The 16,279-nt window shown below is 44.1% G+C and overlaps 1 protein-coding gene across 1 annotated transcript in view; it reads right to left on the bottom strand.

Annotated features, from left to right (window-relative positions):
* Positions 1-16,279, bottom strand: part of LOC143782192 (polycystin-1-like protein 1) — a 264,298-nt gene that overhangs the window by 98,562 nt on the left and 149,457 nt on the right. Inside the window, exon 12 of the mRNA XM_077269385.1 lies at positions 9,927-10,061. Within this exon, the coding sequence (XP_077125500.1) occupies positions 9,927-10,061 (135 nt within the window). The remainder of the gene's footprint in view (positions 1-9,926; positions 10,062-16,279) is intronic.

Raw genomic sequence — 16,279 nt, 5'->3', positions numbered from 1 at the left:
TGAGGAAACTTGACACGAAAAAATCCTTGTCTTAGTCCAAACACAGATAGATATGCTTATAAGGCAGTTCAAATCATATCTTAGCTCAACCAGGGAGGCCTGGTTAATAGTCTCAGGTTATTGCAGAGCAGAAGCAGCTTACATGTCCAGCAAATGCAGATGAAGTAAACATGAGCAGCAGATGAAGGAGGATTACTGGAAACTTGTGTATGCAGCAGGAACTCAGAGCAGAGTAGCAGGATTACCACACAGGTTCACAGGAGCAGGTGTATAGCCAGGGAGTAATCAGAGGTCAGGAGCTGGATGCAAGGCAGAATACTCTAGCACAGACTGAAGGCTGGGGTGGAGTTTTATAGCAGGAAGACACAGTGCACATGAGACCAAAGACGCCATCTTGGAAAAGGGCAGTAATGCACAAAAGGTAAAAAATATTCAGAGTCCTGACAATTACAAGCAAACAGGTCACAGGTGAGGATGTTACCTTTAGTAGCCATACAAACTTCTGTGCATGTTATCAGACCAAAATCACCAGGGTATGTAAACTTTTGATCAGGGTCATTTGGATGTTTTGCATTGTCATTATGATTTAAAAAGAGAAAACACAGTAGTTTGACAATAAATGGCTTCACCCAACGACTAGCCATGAGTGAAGAAAAAGTTTTGGTGTTATCATTCATATTTTCTGAAAAAAAGACGTATGTAAACTTTTGAGCACAACTGTATGTATGCATAGTTTTACAATGTTTAAAAAAAATATTGAATGTCCATGATTTTTTGATAAGCTGTAAAGAAATTGTGGCAATGTACAATGCACAATGCAGCATTGCAGCACTGGGGTTCTGGGTTCAAATTCTACCAAGAACAACATCTGCAAGGAGTTTGTGTGTTCTCTCCATGTTTGTGTCCAAAGACATACTGATAAGGAGTTAAGATTGTGAGCTGGTTTCCAGCAGCGCACCTAGTGCTCACATGCACGCTCCCTTGCTCTTAAAGGGGTAGTGCACGTACCTGCAAAGATGCCCACAGCCAATAGCTGGGAGGCATCTTGTATAAAAGGTACTCTTCCCAATAGGGAGGTGCCTGAGCATCCCTTATAGTTTCTTAGTGGTAGTATGTGTGCAACTGTATGTTGCCAGGTCCCCCCTAAGTGTATTGTAGTTATTTCCTTATCCTGTATCTTCCCTGTAGCCTTGTTTAATGTATACGTGATACGTGACCCTGAAGCTACGCCAACGGTACCTGAACTGTTTCCTGAGACCTGTGTGTCTGAACGAGAACCTATTAGTTTCCCTCTGATCGGGCTTAAGTGGGATTCCCTGTTGTGAATTCTGTTGTGGGTTCTGCTCTTAGGCTCCCTCCGGTGGTTATAAGTGGTAGTGCTGCTGTTTGTCCTTCACAACAGTCATCAGCTGCTTCCACTTTGGACGGGGCTATTTAGTCTGGCTCCTTCCTTTATTGAGTGCCAGTTGTCCATTGTTTTCTAGGGATCCACATCTCTGCTTGGTTTCTCCTTCTGGATTGTCCAAATCATCAAAGATAAGTCCTGGCTCTGTTTTTACAGTCCACATGCGGTGGACTTAATAGTTCTGTGAATTGCTATGTTTTTTCTTGTCCAGCTTTGTCTGTGTTAAGATTTACTCAGCCAAGTTGGAAGCTCTGGAGTCACAGAGTTACCCTCCATGCCTTTAGTTAGGTGTGGAGATTTTTGTATTCTCTGTGGTGGATTTTGTAATATTTTTTATACTGACCGCACAGTACTCTTTCCTGTCTTTTCTTTCTAGGTAGCGTGGCCTCCTTTGCTAAATTCTGTTTTCAGTCTGCGTTTGTAATTTCCCTCTCCTCTCACAGTCAATATTTGTGGGGGGCTGCCTTTCCTTTGGGAATTTTCTCTGAGGCAAGATAGTATTCCTGTTTCTTCCTTTAGGTGTAATTAGTCCTCCGGCCGTGACGAGGTGTCTAGGGAGTGACAGGAACATCCCACGGCTACTTCTAGTTGATGTGTTAAGTTCAGGGTCTGCGGTCAGTATAGAGGCCACCTACTCCAGAGCTCGTCCATGCTGCTCCTGGGCCACCAGTTCATAACAGTACAACTGGCCAACAATGAGTTAACCGCATCTCAAAAGAAGGGAAAGAAAGTGCTGAGCCATTTTTTTTTTCTGTACTCTGTTGTGTTTTTTTCCCTCTTCACTTCTGGGTGGCTCAGGAGTTAGGCGTTGACATGGATGTTCAGGGGCTTGCTTCTCGGGTGGATCAACTTGCTGCTAGAGTACAGGGTATTTCTGATTATATCGTGCAGACTCCTGTTTTAGAGCCTAGAATTCCTACCCCCGATCTGTTCTTCGGGGACAGGTCCACATTTTTGAGCTTTAAAAATAGCTGTAAACTGTTTTTTGCTCTTAAGCCCCGTTCCTCTGGTGATCCCATCCAGCAGGTAAAAATTGTCATTTCTCTGTTGCGTGGTGACCCGCAGGATTGGGCATTTTCCCTGGAATCTGGGAATCCGGCCTTGCATAATGTAGACACCTTTTTTCAGGCGCTTGGGTTATTGTATGATGAACCTAACTCTGTAGAGCATGCTGAGAAAACACTTTTGGCCCTGTGTCAGGGTCAAGAAGCGGCAGAGTCATATTGCCAGAAATTCAGAAAATGGTCTGTGCTTACTAAGTGGAATGAGGATGCTTTGGCGGCAATTTTCAGAAAGGGTCTTTCTGAATCTGTTAAATATGTTATGGTGGGGTTCCCCACGCCTGCAGGTCTGAGTGATTCTATGTCTCTGGCCATTCAAATTGATCGGCGCTTGTGTGAGCGCAGAGTTGTGCACACTATGGCGTTGTCTTCCGAGCGGAGTCCTGAGCCTATGCAGTGTGATAGGATTGTGTCTAGAGCGGAACGCCAAGGATTCAGACATCAGAATAGGTTGTGCTTTTCCTGCGGCGATTCTGCTCATGTTATTTCTGATTGCCCTAAGCGTGCCAAGAGAATCGCTAATTCCGTTACTATCAGTACTGTACAACCTAAATTTCTGTTATCTGTGACCCTGATCTGCTCATTATCGTCATTCTCTGTCATGGCATTTGTGGATTCAGGCGCCGCTTTAAATTTAATGGACTTAGAATTTGCCAGACGTTGTGGTTTTTCCTTACAGCCTTTGCGGAGTCCTATCCCTTTGAGGGGGATTGATGCTACACCATTGGCTAAAAATAAACCTCAGTTTTGGACACAGTTAACCATGTGCATGGCGCCAGCCCATCAGGAAGATTGTCGCTTCCTGGTGTTACATAATTTGCATGATGCTGTTGTGCTGGGGTTTCCATGGTTACAGGTACATAATCCGGTGTTGGATTGGAAATCTATGTCTGTGACTAGTTGGGGTTGTCAGTGGGTTCACAATGACGTTCCTCTGATGTCAATTTCCTCCTCCCCCTCTTCTGAAATTCCTGAGTTTCTGTCAGATTTCCAGGATGTTTTCGATGAGCCCAAGTCCAGTTCCCTTCCACCGCATAGGGACTGTGATTGTGCTATTGATTTGATTCCAGGCTGTAAGTTTCGTAAGGGCCGACTTTTCAACCTGTCTGTGCCTGAACATGCCGCCATGCGGAGCTATGTAAGGGAGTCTTTGGAGAAGGGGCATATTCGGCCATCTTCTTCTCCATTAGGAGCAGGTTTTTTTTTGTTGCCAAGAAGGATGGCTCCTTGAGACCCTGTATTGATTAAGAACACGGTCAAATTCCAATACCCTTTGCCTTTGTTTTCTGATTTGTTTGCCAGAATTAAGGGGGCTAGTTGGTTTACTAAGATTGACCTTCGAGGGGCATATAATCTGGTTCGTATTAAGCAGGGTGACGAATGGAAAACTGCGTTTAATACGCCCGAGGGCCATTTTGAGTATCTTGTGATGCCATTCGGACTCTCTAATGCCCCATCTGTGTTTCAGTCCTTCATGCATGATATTTTTCGGAATTATCTTGATAAATTCATGATTGTATATTTGGATGATATTTTGATTTTTTCATATGATTGGGAGTCTCATGTGAAACAAGTTAGGATGGTATTTCAGGTCCTTCGTGACAATGCCTTGTTTGTGAAGGGGTCTAAGTGCCTCTTTGGTGTACAGAAGGTTTCTTTTTTGGGCTTCATTTTTTCTCCATCATCTATAGAAATGGATCCGGCTAAGGTTCAGGCCATTCATGACTGGATCCAGCCCACATCCGTGAAGAGCCTTCAGAAATTTTTGGGCTTTGCTAATTTTTATCGACGTTTCATTGCCAACTTCTCCAGTGTGGTTAAACCCCTGACCGATTTGACGAGGAAGGGCGCTGATGTAGCTAATTGGTCCTCTGAGGCCGTTTCTGCCTTTCAGGAGCTTAAGCGCCGATTTACTTCTGCCCCTGTGTTGCGTCAGGCGGATGTTTCTCTTCCGTTTCAGGTTGAGGTTGACGCTTCTGAGATTGGGGCAGGGGCCGTTTTGTCTCAGAGGAATTCTGATGGTTCCTTGATGAAACCATGTGCCTTCTTTTCTCGAAAGTTTCCGCCTGCGGAACGCAATTATGATGTCGGCAATCGTGAGTTGTTGGCTATGAAGTGGGCATTTGAGGAGTGGCGACATTGGCTTGAGGGGGCCAAGCACTGTATTGTGGTCTTGACCGATCATAAGAATCTGATTTATCTTGAGTCTGCCAAACGGCTGAATCCTAGACAGGCCCGATGGTCCCTGTTTTTCTCCCGTTGTGATTTTGTTGTCTTGTATCTTCCAGGTTCTAAGAATGTTAAGGCTGATGCCCTCTCTAGGAGTTTCTTGCCTGATTCCCCTGGGATTCTTGAGCCGGGTGGTGTTCTTAAGGAGGGGGTGATTCTTTCTGCCATCTCCCCTGATTTGCGACGGGCTCTTCAGGAGTTTCAGGCTGATAAACCTGATCGCTGTCCAGCGGGGAAACTGTTTGTTCCTGACAGATGGACTAGTAAAGTGATTTCTGAGGTTCACTGTTCTGTGTTGGCTGGCCATCCTGGGATTTTTGGTACCAGAGATTTGGTTAGTAGGTCCTTTTGGTGGCCTTCTTTGTCACGGGATGTGCGTTCTTTTGTGCAGTCCTGTGGGACTTGTGCGCGGGCCAAACCTTGCTGCTCCCGCGCCAGTGGGTTGCTTTTGCCTTTGCTGGTCCCTGAGAGGCCTTGGACGCATATTTCTATGGATTTTATTTCGGATCTTCCTGTTTCCCAGAGGATGTCTGTTATCTGGGTGGTCTGTGACCGGTTTTCTAAGATGGTTCATTTGGTACCTTTGCCTAAGTTGCCTTCCTCTTCTGAGTTGGTTTCGTTGTTTTTTCAGCATGTGGTTCGTTTGCATGGCATTCCGGAGAATATTGTGTCCGATAGAGGTTCCCAGTTTGTTTCTAGGTTTTGGCGGTCATTTTGTGCTAAGCTGGGCATTGATTTGTCTTTTTCTTAAGCATTTCATCCTCAGACAAACGGCCAAACCGAGCGAACTAACCAGACTTTGGAAACTTATTTGAGATGCTTTGTGTCTGCCGATCAGGATGATTGGGTGGCTTTCTTGCCATTGGCCGAGTTTGCCCTTAATAATCGGGCTAGTTCTGCTACCCTGGTGTCACCATTCTTTTGTAATTCTGGGGTGGACTCTGTGGTTGACAGGTTGCAGCAGATTTGGGCTCATGTTGTGGACAATTTGGTGTTGTCTCAGGAGGAGGCTCAGCGTATTGCCAACCGTGGTCGGCGTGTGGGTTCCCGGCTTCGGGTTGGGGATTTGGTCTGGTTGTCTTCTCGTCATGTTCCTATGAAGGTTTCTTCCCCGAAGTTCAAGCCTCGGTTTATTGGTCCTTATAGGATTCCTGAGATTATCAATCCAGTGTCTTTTCGTTTGGCCCTTCCAGCCTCTTTTTCCATCCATAATGTTTTTCATAGATCTTTGTTGTGGAAATATGTGGTGCCCGTGGTTCCCTCTGTTGATCCTCCTGCCCCGGTGTTGATTGTTTGGGAGTTGGAGTATGTTGTGGAGAAGATCTTGGATTCTCGTTTTTCTAGACGGAGGCTTCAGTATCTTGTCAAGTGGAAGGGTTCTGGCCAGGAGGATAATTCTTGGGTTGTTGCCTCCGATGTTCATGCTGACGATTTGGTTCGTGCCTTCCATTTGGCTCGTCCGGATCGGCCTGGGGGCTCTGGTGAGGGTTCGGTGACCCCTCCTCAAGGGGGAGTACTGTTGTGAATTCTGTTGTGGGTTCTGCTCTTAGGCTCCCTCCGGTGGTTATAAGTGGTAGTGCTGCTGTTTGTCCTTCACAACAGTCATCAGCTGCTTCCACTTTGGACGGGGCTATTTAGTCTGGCTCCTTCCTTTATTGAGTGCCAGTTGTCCATTGTTTTCTAGGGATCCACATCTCTGCTTGGTTTCTCCTTCTGGATTGTCCAAATCATCAAAGATAAGTCCTGGCTCTGTTTTTACAGTCCACATGCGGTGGACTTAATAGTTCTGTGAATTGCTATGTTTTTTCTTGTCCAGCTTTGTCTGTGTTAAGATTTACTCAGCCAAGTTGGAAGCTCTGGAGTCACAGAGTTACCCTCCATGCCTTTAGTTAGGTGTGGAGATTTTTGTATTCTCTGTGGTGGATTTTGTAGTATTTTTTATACTGACCGCACAGTACTCTTTCCTGTCTTTTCTTTCTAGGTAGCGTGGCCTCCTTTGCTAAATTCTGTTTTCAGTCTGCGTTTGTAATTTCCCTCTCCTCTCACAGTCAATATTTGTGGGGGGCTGCCTTTCCTTTGGGAATTTTCTCTGAGGCAAGATAGTATTCCTGTTTCTTCCTTTAGGTGTAATTAGTCCTCCGGCCGTGACGAGGTGTCTAGGGAGTGACAGGAACATCCCATGGCTACTTCTAGTTGATGTGTTAAGTTCAGGGTCTGCGGTCAGTATAGAGGCCACCTACTCCAGAGCTCGTCCATGCTGCTCCTAGGCCACCAGTTCATAACAATTCCCCATGTTCCACCTTGTACGAGAGGCCCTAGCATGGCTCAACCCCTTGTGGGAGAGAGGGGACCCTGTGACTATGGATCTTCCTTGTGGCCTTCTAAAAGGTATTCAATGAGCCTGGTCATATAGCCTCTTCCCTTCTCAGACTGTGTCAGGGAGATCTGACAGTAAGCTAGTACCGCACCCTGTCTTCCGACCTAGGTTGGAACGACTAAGCATTGGTAGAAACCTTGTGGGAGGGATTATCTGGAAGGATCAAGGATGAATTGGCTGGTCATGACATCCCTGTTACTCCTGATAAATTGATTTGCCTATCAGTCCGGATCAACCAGAGGTTCATGGAGCGGATTAAAGAGCTGACACGTGAGAGGAAACCGTTGCGTCTGGCTCCGTCTTTCCAGAGACTATTTGCTCCCCAGTTTCCAGAGACTCTTATCTATTTTGAATCCATGCAGGTCAATCGTATTAGGCTGGTGGTGCAGCAGCCATAATGTGGTTGTGCCAAGGGAGCGTGCTATGGCTGCGGTAGCGCAGAACATTTCTGTTGCTGTCTGGGGAGATCTGAAAACCTCCAAAACCTAGATCCAGTAGGTGAAACTTCCCTAGTTGAGAGTGGAAATTCTTTGCCACTGATTCTGAATGTGTTTGTGTCCTGTGGAGGCATCCGGTTAGTCAAGACAGCTTATCCTGACTCTGGTTCAGTGGGAAGTTTCCTGCAGAAGGCTGTGGTCGATCGATATCAGATTCCCGTGCAACACCTCTAGAATCCGCTGAAAGTATCATCAGTCAAAGGAAAGGGCCTATCCGAAGTCAATCAAGTTGTCACAGAACAAGTAGAGCTCCAGTTAGGAGTATTGCATTCGGAGAAGATTGTCTTCTATATGTTATCAGATGTTTCATCCACGTATCCACTTCTCTTAGGTCTTCTATGGCTAAGAACTCATTAGCCCATTCTAGAGGTCGACAGCTGTGGTACTGGGGACTGCCTAGGAGTGGTTCCTGGCGGCTTCCTGCAGCTCAAGGCTGACTCTACCATTAGGAGCTCCAGTGAACACCAGGTAGCTGCTTAACTTCGCACCCCATGCAAGTCCGGCCCTATGGCACAGTGGATCCATAAACCATGTGACCATCTGTGAGCGTGACACTTCTTAGTATTAGTGTAGCGCCCCCACTGCCGCAGAGCCGAGGGGTACCCGGTACCGGGCCTTTGGGTCTCTGCTCTGGGGTTGTCACGGTGGCTAGACCCGGTTCCGTGACCCTGCTGAGGGGCGCACAGTGATAGATGTGGATGATGGTGGTAGTGTAGTGCCGGTCGCAGTCAATAACGAGGACACCAGGTTGCAGTCTCTTTACCTCTTTACTGAAGGCTTCAGGGTCCTCAATCCGGAATACGGTTAACCGGGCTGCGCAAGTCCGGCCGGTCCAATGGCACCTCCAGAGTTCCCTTTGCAGGTGGAAATCTGTGCCTTCCTGCTAGCGCTATGTGTTGTGGTCCTCCCCTGCTGTGCTTACGGGATAGTCCCCACAACTGTTGTGTCTGTTTCTCGTGTTCCCTCACAACTCGATTAGATGATCTTCTGCTAATCTTCCGTCCCTCCCAGGTGTTATGGTTGGGACGCACCCGTATGACGGGTAGGCTCGGAGCTCTTCCGGGACCCTAGAGTCGCCCCTCTCCAAAGGTTGCCCCCTATGTCTGCGTAGGTGATTTAGGTGAGACAGCCCGCCTGTGACTGACTGTCCTGCCGTTGGTTTGAAGTATGGCTTAGAGCTCTGTACCTCCTCGGCGTTCCGGCTGCCGGTTGTTTACGCCTCAGTAGGATGTTGCCTCAATCTTACAGCACGACTCCTACTGGTATTCTCCTTCTTGCTTTGATCTCGTTTCTCACTCAGCACAATAAATCTCGCTTCTTGTCCTTTCTTAGGGCACCGCCGCTATCAAGTGCAGGCGCGGTCCCGTAGCTTTCTCTCTGTTTGCCAGGCCTCTGTCATCAGGATCCCACCCCTGACAGGGACCCTACCGAATCTTCCCCTACAACACCCTCTGCCACAAGGTGTTGCCTGGTTCCAACCCAGTCAGCGTTCTCTCTAACTTCCTGCCTAACCCCCAGTTTTACCAGACTGTGAGGAGTGGCCTAATGAATTGTACCCTTAGCTCCCCCTGGAGGCCAGACTGTGAAATGTATTGGTGTATGTGATACCTGGTCAGATGAGCTCCTTCAGTGCCATCAGACATACCATAGCCCCCCTTAGCGGCGGAGCCACAGTACTGCAACGACCAGGACTCTGGGGCGCTGCATTAGCATGAGAATAATCCTTTCAGACAACAAATGTTTACCACCATTCATGTCATTAAGGCCAGGTGCCTACGATCCAGAATTAGCAGCGCTTTGGACTCAGGGCATGTTTGCTGCATCCAAAGCGTTGCTAGTTCCGCAGCCTACTGAATGCAGGTAAATCCGCATGTGTTCACTAAACCATGCAGATGTACAGTGTTCAATACATTCTATTGATGTAATTTCTCTTGCGGACACTACTAGTGTCTCAGCAAGACAATTTGTCATGCAGAGTTCTGGAAAGACGCGCCGTATGTCAGTCTCTGCGGGTGATCCACAGGCGTCTGTGGACCCATAATGGACATGGGATTTCCTTAAATACCATCCACCATGATGTTACAGCTGGCTGTTGTGGGTGTTATAATAAATGAATACGCAGCGTCAAACCTGCAGCAACTCCGGATTGTGGGCACGTACCCTTAGAATGCAGATATCCATGTACAGTAGATGGAGATTAAAATCAGTGAAAAGAATCAGTGACAATATTGCACCTTTAAAAAAAATACTATTGTACATGCACTATACCACCCGGTTACAGACAAGCCAGTTTGATGGTCCACAAGGTGTCATAAAAATGTAATCTTTATTATGAAATAAATGTACTCACTACTCACCACTAGGAATGCTGAGCTGGAGCAAGAATGCTGAAATACTGCCACACAAGAAGCCATTATTTTGTAAAAACGGAGCAGTTTTATAAATATAATAATTCTTAAAAATAAAATGATCCCATGCAAACAGCGAATCCACTGAAAAATAAGAAGAAATAAATGAGGCAGTTTAGCCGTGGTTTAATAGCTCCAGTTTAATAGTAGCTGATTAAGTATGAAATAAAACTAAATTAAAAATAATTGCATGCCTCCTACAGCCAAATGCTGTGCTCAGCTAGACCCATTTTACCTGAGAAAGTTGAGTATTCAGCTTAGAAATGCTGTTTTCTTTTCCTTTTTTTGTTGTTTTTTCCTTTAAATTAACCATGATGTATTCCTGGACCATGATATTGATGACCTTACCATACGTCAGGCCATCAATATTAGATTCTGAAGGACTGACACCCCGCAAGAACAGCAATCAGCTGATTGGAAAAAGCAGGGCGCCTTGGGGAACACGCATACCTTTCTTTATTTAACAGGCACAGCTCTGCACATTTTGTGTAGTCGGTGTGTAGTACTGCAGCTCAGTCTCATTCACTTTAATGGGGCTAAGCTAAAGGGAGCTCCAGTAGCAGGCACAACCAACTACAAAATATGGATCATTGAGCTGTGCTTGCTATACAATGAAAGTGATGCAGCACTACAGCATGATGGCGCCTTGAATAAGCTGAACATTAAATAATCATGAACATCAAAATCCTCTTTTATATTTTTTATTTTTAAATGAAGTGAAATATTTTGTAACTTTTGATAAACTTGACCCATAAGCATAAATTTCCCATTTACAGGATGACATAACTAAGATTGTTAATGGTCAGATAGTTGATCCCTTACTGATCCCAAGAATAGGGAACCTAAAGTCTCCATGTGAAATTTGTGGTAGTGAGTATTTGTGAACGTTATACCCTAAAAGACTGTCACACATGCTCTCCAGTGATATATTCACATGTGTGACTGTGGGAGCCCCTGTTTTGTGATCAATAGGGTAGCTAGCAGGCACAGCTTCAGAGATCATACATTACTACCATTCCTGTGAACAAAAGATATATGTTGTTAATAGGACAACCCCTTTAGCTCAAAGTCTATAATATATTCTGGAAAAAAATTGTCACCAGAGCCAAAAAAACATTAAATCATTCAAACTGTCTAACAGATAAATTAACCTTATTGTTAACCGATTAGAGCTCAATTTTACTTTTTCTAGTTTAGCACATGAAAGTAAAATTAAATTTTGATCAGTCAACGTTATTTGAAAAAAAGCTAGTTCTCTTATTGAAAACCAGGAAACAGCCGTATACTGCATTTTAGAAACCAAAGAAACAAAAGAAAAAAGCCTCTGATGCCGATTCATCAAACAGTTTGCATCAGTATTCTAGACAAAACTTTTAACTTTTAATGCAGCACACAAAGGATTTGAGCAGGGCCAGCAAATACATCATAATGTATGCTTCAAATGTGTGAGAGTATATTTCTTATCCTGGCACATGACAGCTAGAAGATGCACCAAATTCATTAAGAGTGATATGCCTCTTACAGGGAATCTGTCAACAAGTTTTGCTACCTCATCTGAGACCAGCATAATTTAGGAAAAAAAAACCTGATTCCAGCGATGTGACACAATCAGAATTCTTAGATGTAGTATGTAGCAGACCTGAGAAAGCTAACTCTGCCCACCCCAGGCTCTCTATCTCCATAGAATCATAGAATAGTAGAGTTATAAGGGACCTGCAGGGTCTTCGTGTCAACTCCCTGCTTAATGTAGAATTCAGTCTGTGCAGCCTCTGTTTGAAGACTTCCATTGAAGGATAATTCACCACCTCTCATGGCAGCCTGTTCTACTCATTGATCACCCTCACTGTCAAAAAGTTTTATCTAATATGTAATCTGTATCTTCTCCCTTTCAATTTCATTCCATTACTTCTTGTGATTTCATGTGCAAATAAGAATGATGATTCCTCTACAATGTGACATCCCTTCAGATATTTGTAGACAGCTATTAAGTCTCCTCTTAGCCTTCTTTTTTGCAAGCTAAACATTCCCAGATCCTTTAGGCTATGTGCACACGTTGCGGATTAGCCTTACGAATTTCTGGTGCGGATTCTGCATCTCTTGGCAGAAAACGCAGCTGCAGATTTGTCGCGTTTTTTGTGCGGATCCGCAGCGTTTTTGGTGTGGTTTTGCTGTGGATTTTTTGAGGATTTTCAGCGTTTTTTACCCCTGTGGATTTCTATGGCTGGTTTCACACTTGCGTTTTGATCTGCAGCGTTTTTTAAAAAAACGCATGTGGTGAAAAAACGCATGAAAACGCATGCATCGGTGCGTTTTTTAGACGCATGCGTTTTTGTGGCAAAAAAAAAAACGCGGCAAAACGCGGCGTTTTCCCGCGTTTACATGCGTTTTTTTCCCGCGTTTGCGTTTTTGAAACGCATGCTGAGAAGTGTGTGACAGCTGCCAATTATCAAAATCAACTAGAAAACACACTATTAATAGAATTAGCTAGGGTTAGGGTTAGGATCCCTAGGGTTAGGGTTAGGGGTAGCTTTTTATTAGAATGTCCTGGTCACCAGGTCACTGATAAGCCACCCCCCACCATCAAGGTGATAAAGGGATCCAAACCCTAACCCTACCCCTAACCCTAACCCTAACCATAGGGATCCAAACCCCATCCCTAACCCTACCCCTAACCCTACCCCTAACCCTAACCATAACCCTTGGGATCCTAACCCTAACCCTAACCATAGGGATCCAAACCCTAACCCTACCCCTAACCCTAACCCTAAACCTAACCATAACCCTTGGGATCCTAACCCTAACCCTAACCCTACCCCTAACCCTAACCATAACCCTTGGGATCCTAACCCTAACCCTACCCCTAACCCTAACCATAACCCTTGGGATCCTAACCCTAACCCTACCCCTAACCATAGGGATCCAAACCCTACCCCTAACCCTACCCCTAATCCTACCCCTAACCCTAACCATAACCCTAGGGATCCTAACCCTAACCCTAAGGGTTAGGATCCTAACCCTAACCCTAAGGGTTAGGGTTAGGATCCCTAGGGCTAGGGTTAGTATTCCTAGGGTTACTAGGGATCCTAACCCTAACCCTAACCGTTACCCTAGGGATCCTAACCCTAACCCTAACCCTAAGGGTTAGGATCCTAACCCTAACCCTAAGGGTTAGGGTTAGGATCCCTAGGGTTAGGGTTAGTATTCCTAGGGTTACTAGGGATCCTAACCAACCCTAAACCTAACCGTTACCCTAGGGATCCTAACCCTAACCCTAAGGGTTAGGATCCTAACCCTAACGGTTAGGGTTAGGGTTAGGATCCCTAGGGTTAGGGTTAGGGTTTTCTTGTTTTTTTGTGTGTTTTCTTGTGTTTTTCTATAAAAACGCATGCGTTTTTAACGCAAACAAACGCATGTGCTTAAAAACGCATGCGTTGACATAGACAGCAATGCATTTTTTTGCCGCAAAAAAACGCATGTGTTTTTTCGCGGCAAAAAACCGGCGCTAGAAATTACTACAGGTTGCATTTCTGCAAATGAACGCACGCGTCAAAAAACGCATGCGTTGCCGAAAACGCATGCGAAAAAACACATGCGTTTTTAATGTTAAGTATAGGAAAAAAAGCATGCTTTTTTTGCGTTTTTTAGCGCTAAAACGCAACCTACAAAAGCGCAATTGTGAAACCAGCCTATAATGGAATGGGTACAAAAATGCTGCAGATCCGCAAAAAAGAAGTGACATGCTACTTCTTTTATTCCGCAGCGTAAACGCACGGAATTTTCCGCAACATCTTCACAGCGCTTTTTTTTCTCATTGATTTGCATTGTATTGTAAATCAATTGCGGATCTACAGCGTTTCTGCACCGCAAAAAATGCTGCGGATCTGCAGAGAATCCGCAACGTGTGCACATACCCTTAACCGTTCCACGTAGGCCATACTTTGCAGTCCACTCATCATCATGTTAGCTTTTCTTTTAACTTGTTACAGTTTTTCAATGTCTTTTTTAAAATGTGTTATTTTTTTCAAATGTGGTGCCCAGAACTGGACACAGTATGAGGATGAGTAGAGGAGGATAATTACTTCATGTGATCTAAATTCTGTGCTTCTGCTAATATATCCCAGAACTGTGCTTGCTTTTTTACTGCTGCATGACACTGTTCACTATGTGCAGTCTGTGATCTATTAGTATACCCAAGTCTTTTTCACATGTGCTGTTGCTTAGTTCTATTCCTCCAATTTTAAACATGTAATATGTTTTTCTTGCCCAGATGTAGAATCTTGCATTTGTCCCTGTAAATACCAATACTATTAGTCGTCCATTGTTAAAGCTTATCTAGATCCTTCTGAATCCTTTCTGTCTTCTCTAATGTAAGCTATTCCTCCAAGTTTTGCATTGTCTGAAAATGTGATTAGTTCAGACATCTTCAGTTCCCTTATCTAGATCATTTATAAAAATGTTTAACAACACTGGGGCCTGGACAGAGACTTGTGTTACCACACTTGAAACACTCTTTCAATTGGATGGGCAACCATTTATTACCACTCTTTGAGTACGATCACTGAGCCACTTATGAATCCACTTAACCACAGCCTTATCAAACCCATACTTGATCATTTTTTCAATAAGGATAGTATGAGATACTTTATCAAATGCTTTGGTGAAATCGAGATGTACTATATCTACCACATTTCACTTGTTACTAGAAACCCACGCTGGCTTTGGTTAATTAGAGTATTCTTATCAAAGTACTTAAATACATGCTGTTTAATAATTTGTTCAAAGATCTTTCCTGGTGTAGAAGTAAGGCTCACTGTAATTTCCTGGCTCCATCTTCTTTTCTTTTATGACGATAAGGAAAACATTTGCCCTTCTCCAATCTTCTGGGACTTCTTCTGATTTCCAGGATTTTACAAAGATTCTGGCTAGTGGTTCTGAAATTTACTCTGCTATCTCTTTCAGTATTCTAGGACAGGGGTGGGGAACCTTCTTTCTGCCAAGGATCATATGTATATTTATACCATCATTCGGGGGCGTACAAATTGCATGCTAACTGCATCCATAAAGTACGTCCTGATGCTGACACTGGTGTCAGAATGTAATTGTACGTTCCTCAGTGTCCAGTAGTGAAGGCTGTGTGTGTGTGCTCACAGTGCTAGAAGAAATTAAAAGGCTGGTGGCCATCAAAACACAGCTGCTGGCCCAAGCATTGTGGTCCAGCAAAATCTTCCCGGGGGCCGGTGAAAAGGTAATCGCATACCATAAATGACCCGGGGGCCTAAGGATCCCCACCCCTGCCCTAGGATGTAATTCATCTGGACCATGAAATTTAAATTCATTTAAATGTGTTCATGTTTTGAAAATAGAAAATTATTTTGTGATGAATAAAAACATCTGATTTAAAAAAAATCATTTAAATTAGCTAAGTATTCCCTCTCCATCTCTCTGTTTATAGATCGTGTGGATTCTTTTATTCCTTCGATGGTACCGTGAAGATCAGTTGATGTTACATTTGCTTTCTTAGAGAGCACAGGAATTAAAAATTTCGGGTTTAAGTTCTGTGTGTTCATCCATCCTGGTAGACTCTATAAATGCTTCCAATTCTTCCTTCTTTTCAGGATTGTTACCAAATGGGCAGTGAGAATTTCATTTAGCAAAATCTCCCAACCTTCTTGGACATTTTTGTATTTTAGAACATCCGGTCATTACACCTTTCTCACCCTCTTTCTGAGTCCATTAAAATCTGCCTTTCTGAAGTCCAACCTCTAAGTCTGAGTCCTCTCTGGTCTTCCTCCTCTTGTATTCCAAAATTCAATGAAAGCACGATACAGTTATATGAAAAAGTTTGGGCACCTCTATTAATCTTAAGCTTAATGTTTTATAAAAATTGTTTGGTTTGCAACAGCTATTTCAGTTTCATATATCTAAAAATTGTTGGACACAGTAATGTTTCTTCCTTGAAATGAGGTTTATTGTACTAACAGAAAATGTGCAATCTGCATTCAAACAAAATTTGACGCAAAACGCAAAAAATCTGCTACGTGTGCACACAGCCTAACAGTTCAAGCAAAGTGGATGTAATATAATGAAAATTCATGCTCAACGTAAAAAGATGCTGGGAAACTTATTGGTGTTTTCTTCCTCAATGTTTCTATAGGGAGCTTGAAAAAAAAGCGGATTTAAAAACACAGTTGTGTTTTAACTACAAAATACTGGCATTTCAGCTACCGTATTTTCCGGCGTATAAGACGACTGGGCGTATAAGACGACCCCCCAACTTTACCAGTTAAAAAATAAAATCTTCT

Source organism: Ranitomeya variabilis, chromosome 6, assembly GCF_051348905.1.
Source record: "Ranitomeya variabilis isolate aRanVar5 chromosome 6, aRanVar5.hap1, whole genome shotgun sequence".
In the NCBI taxonomy this organism is placed as follows: domain Eukaryota; kingdom Metazoa; phylum Chordata; class Amphibia; order Anura; family Dendrobatidae; genus Ranitomeya; species Ranitomeya variabilis.
Note: the sequence above shows the minus strand (reverse complement) of the source record. Positions and strands in the feature narration are given on the sequence as shown.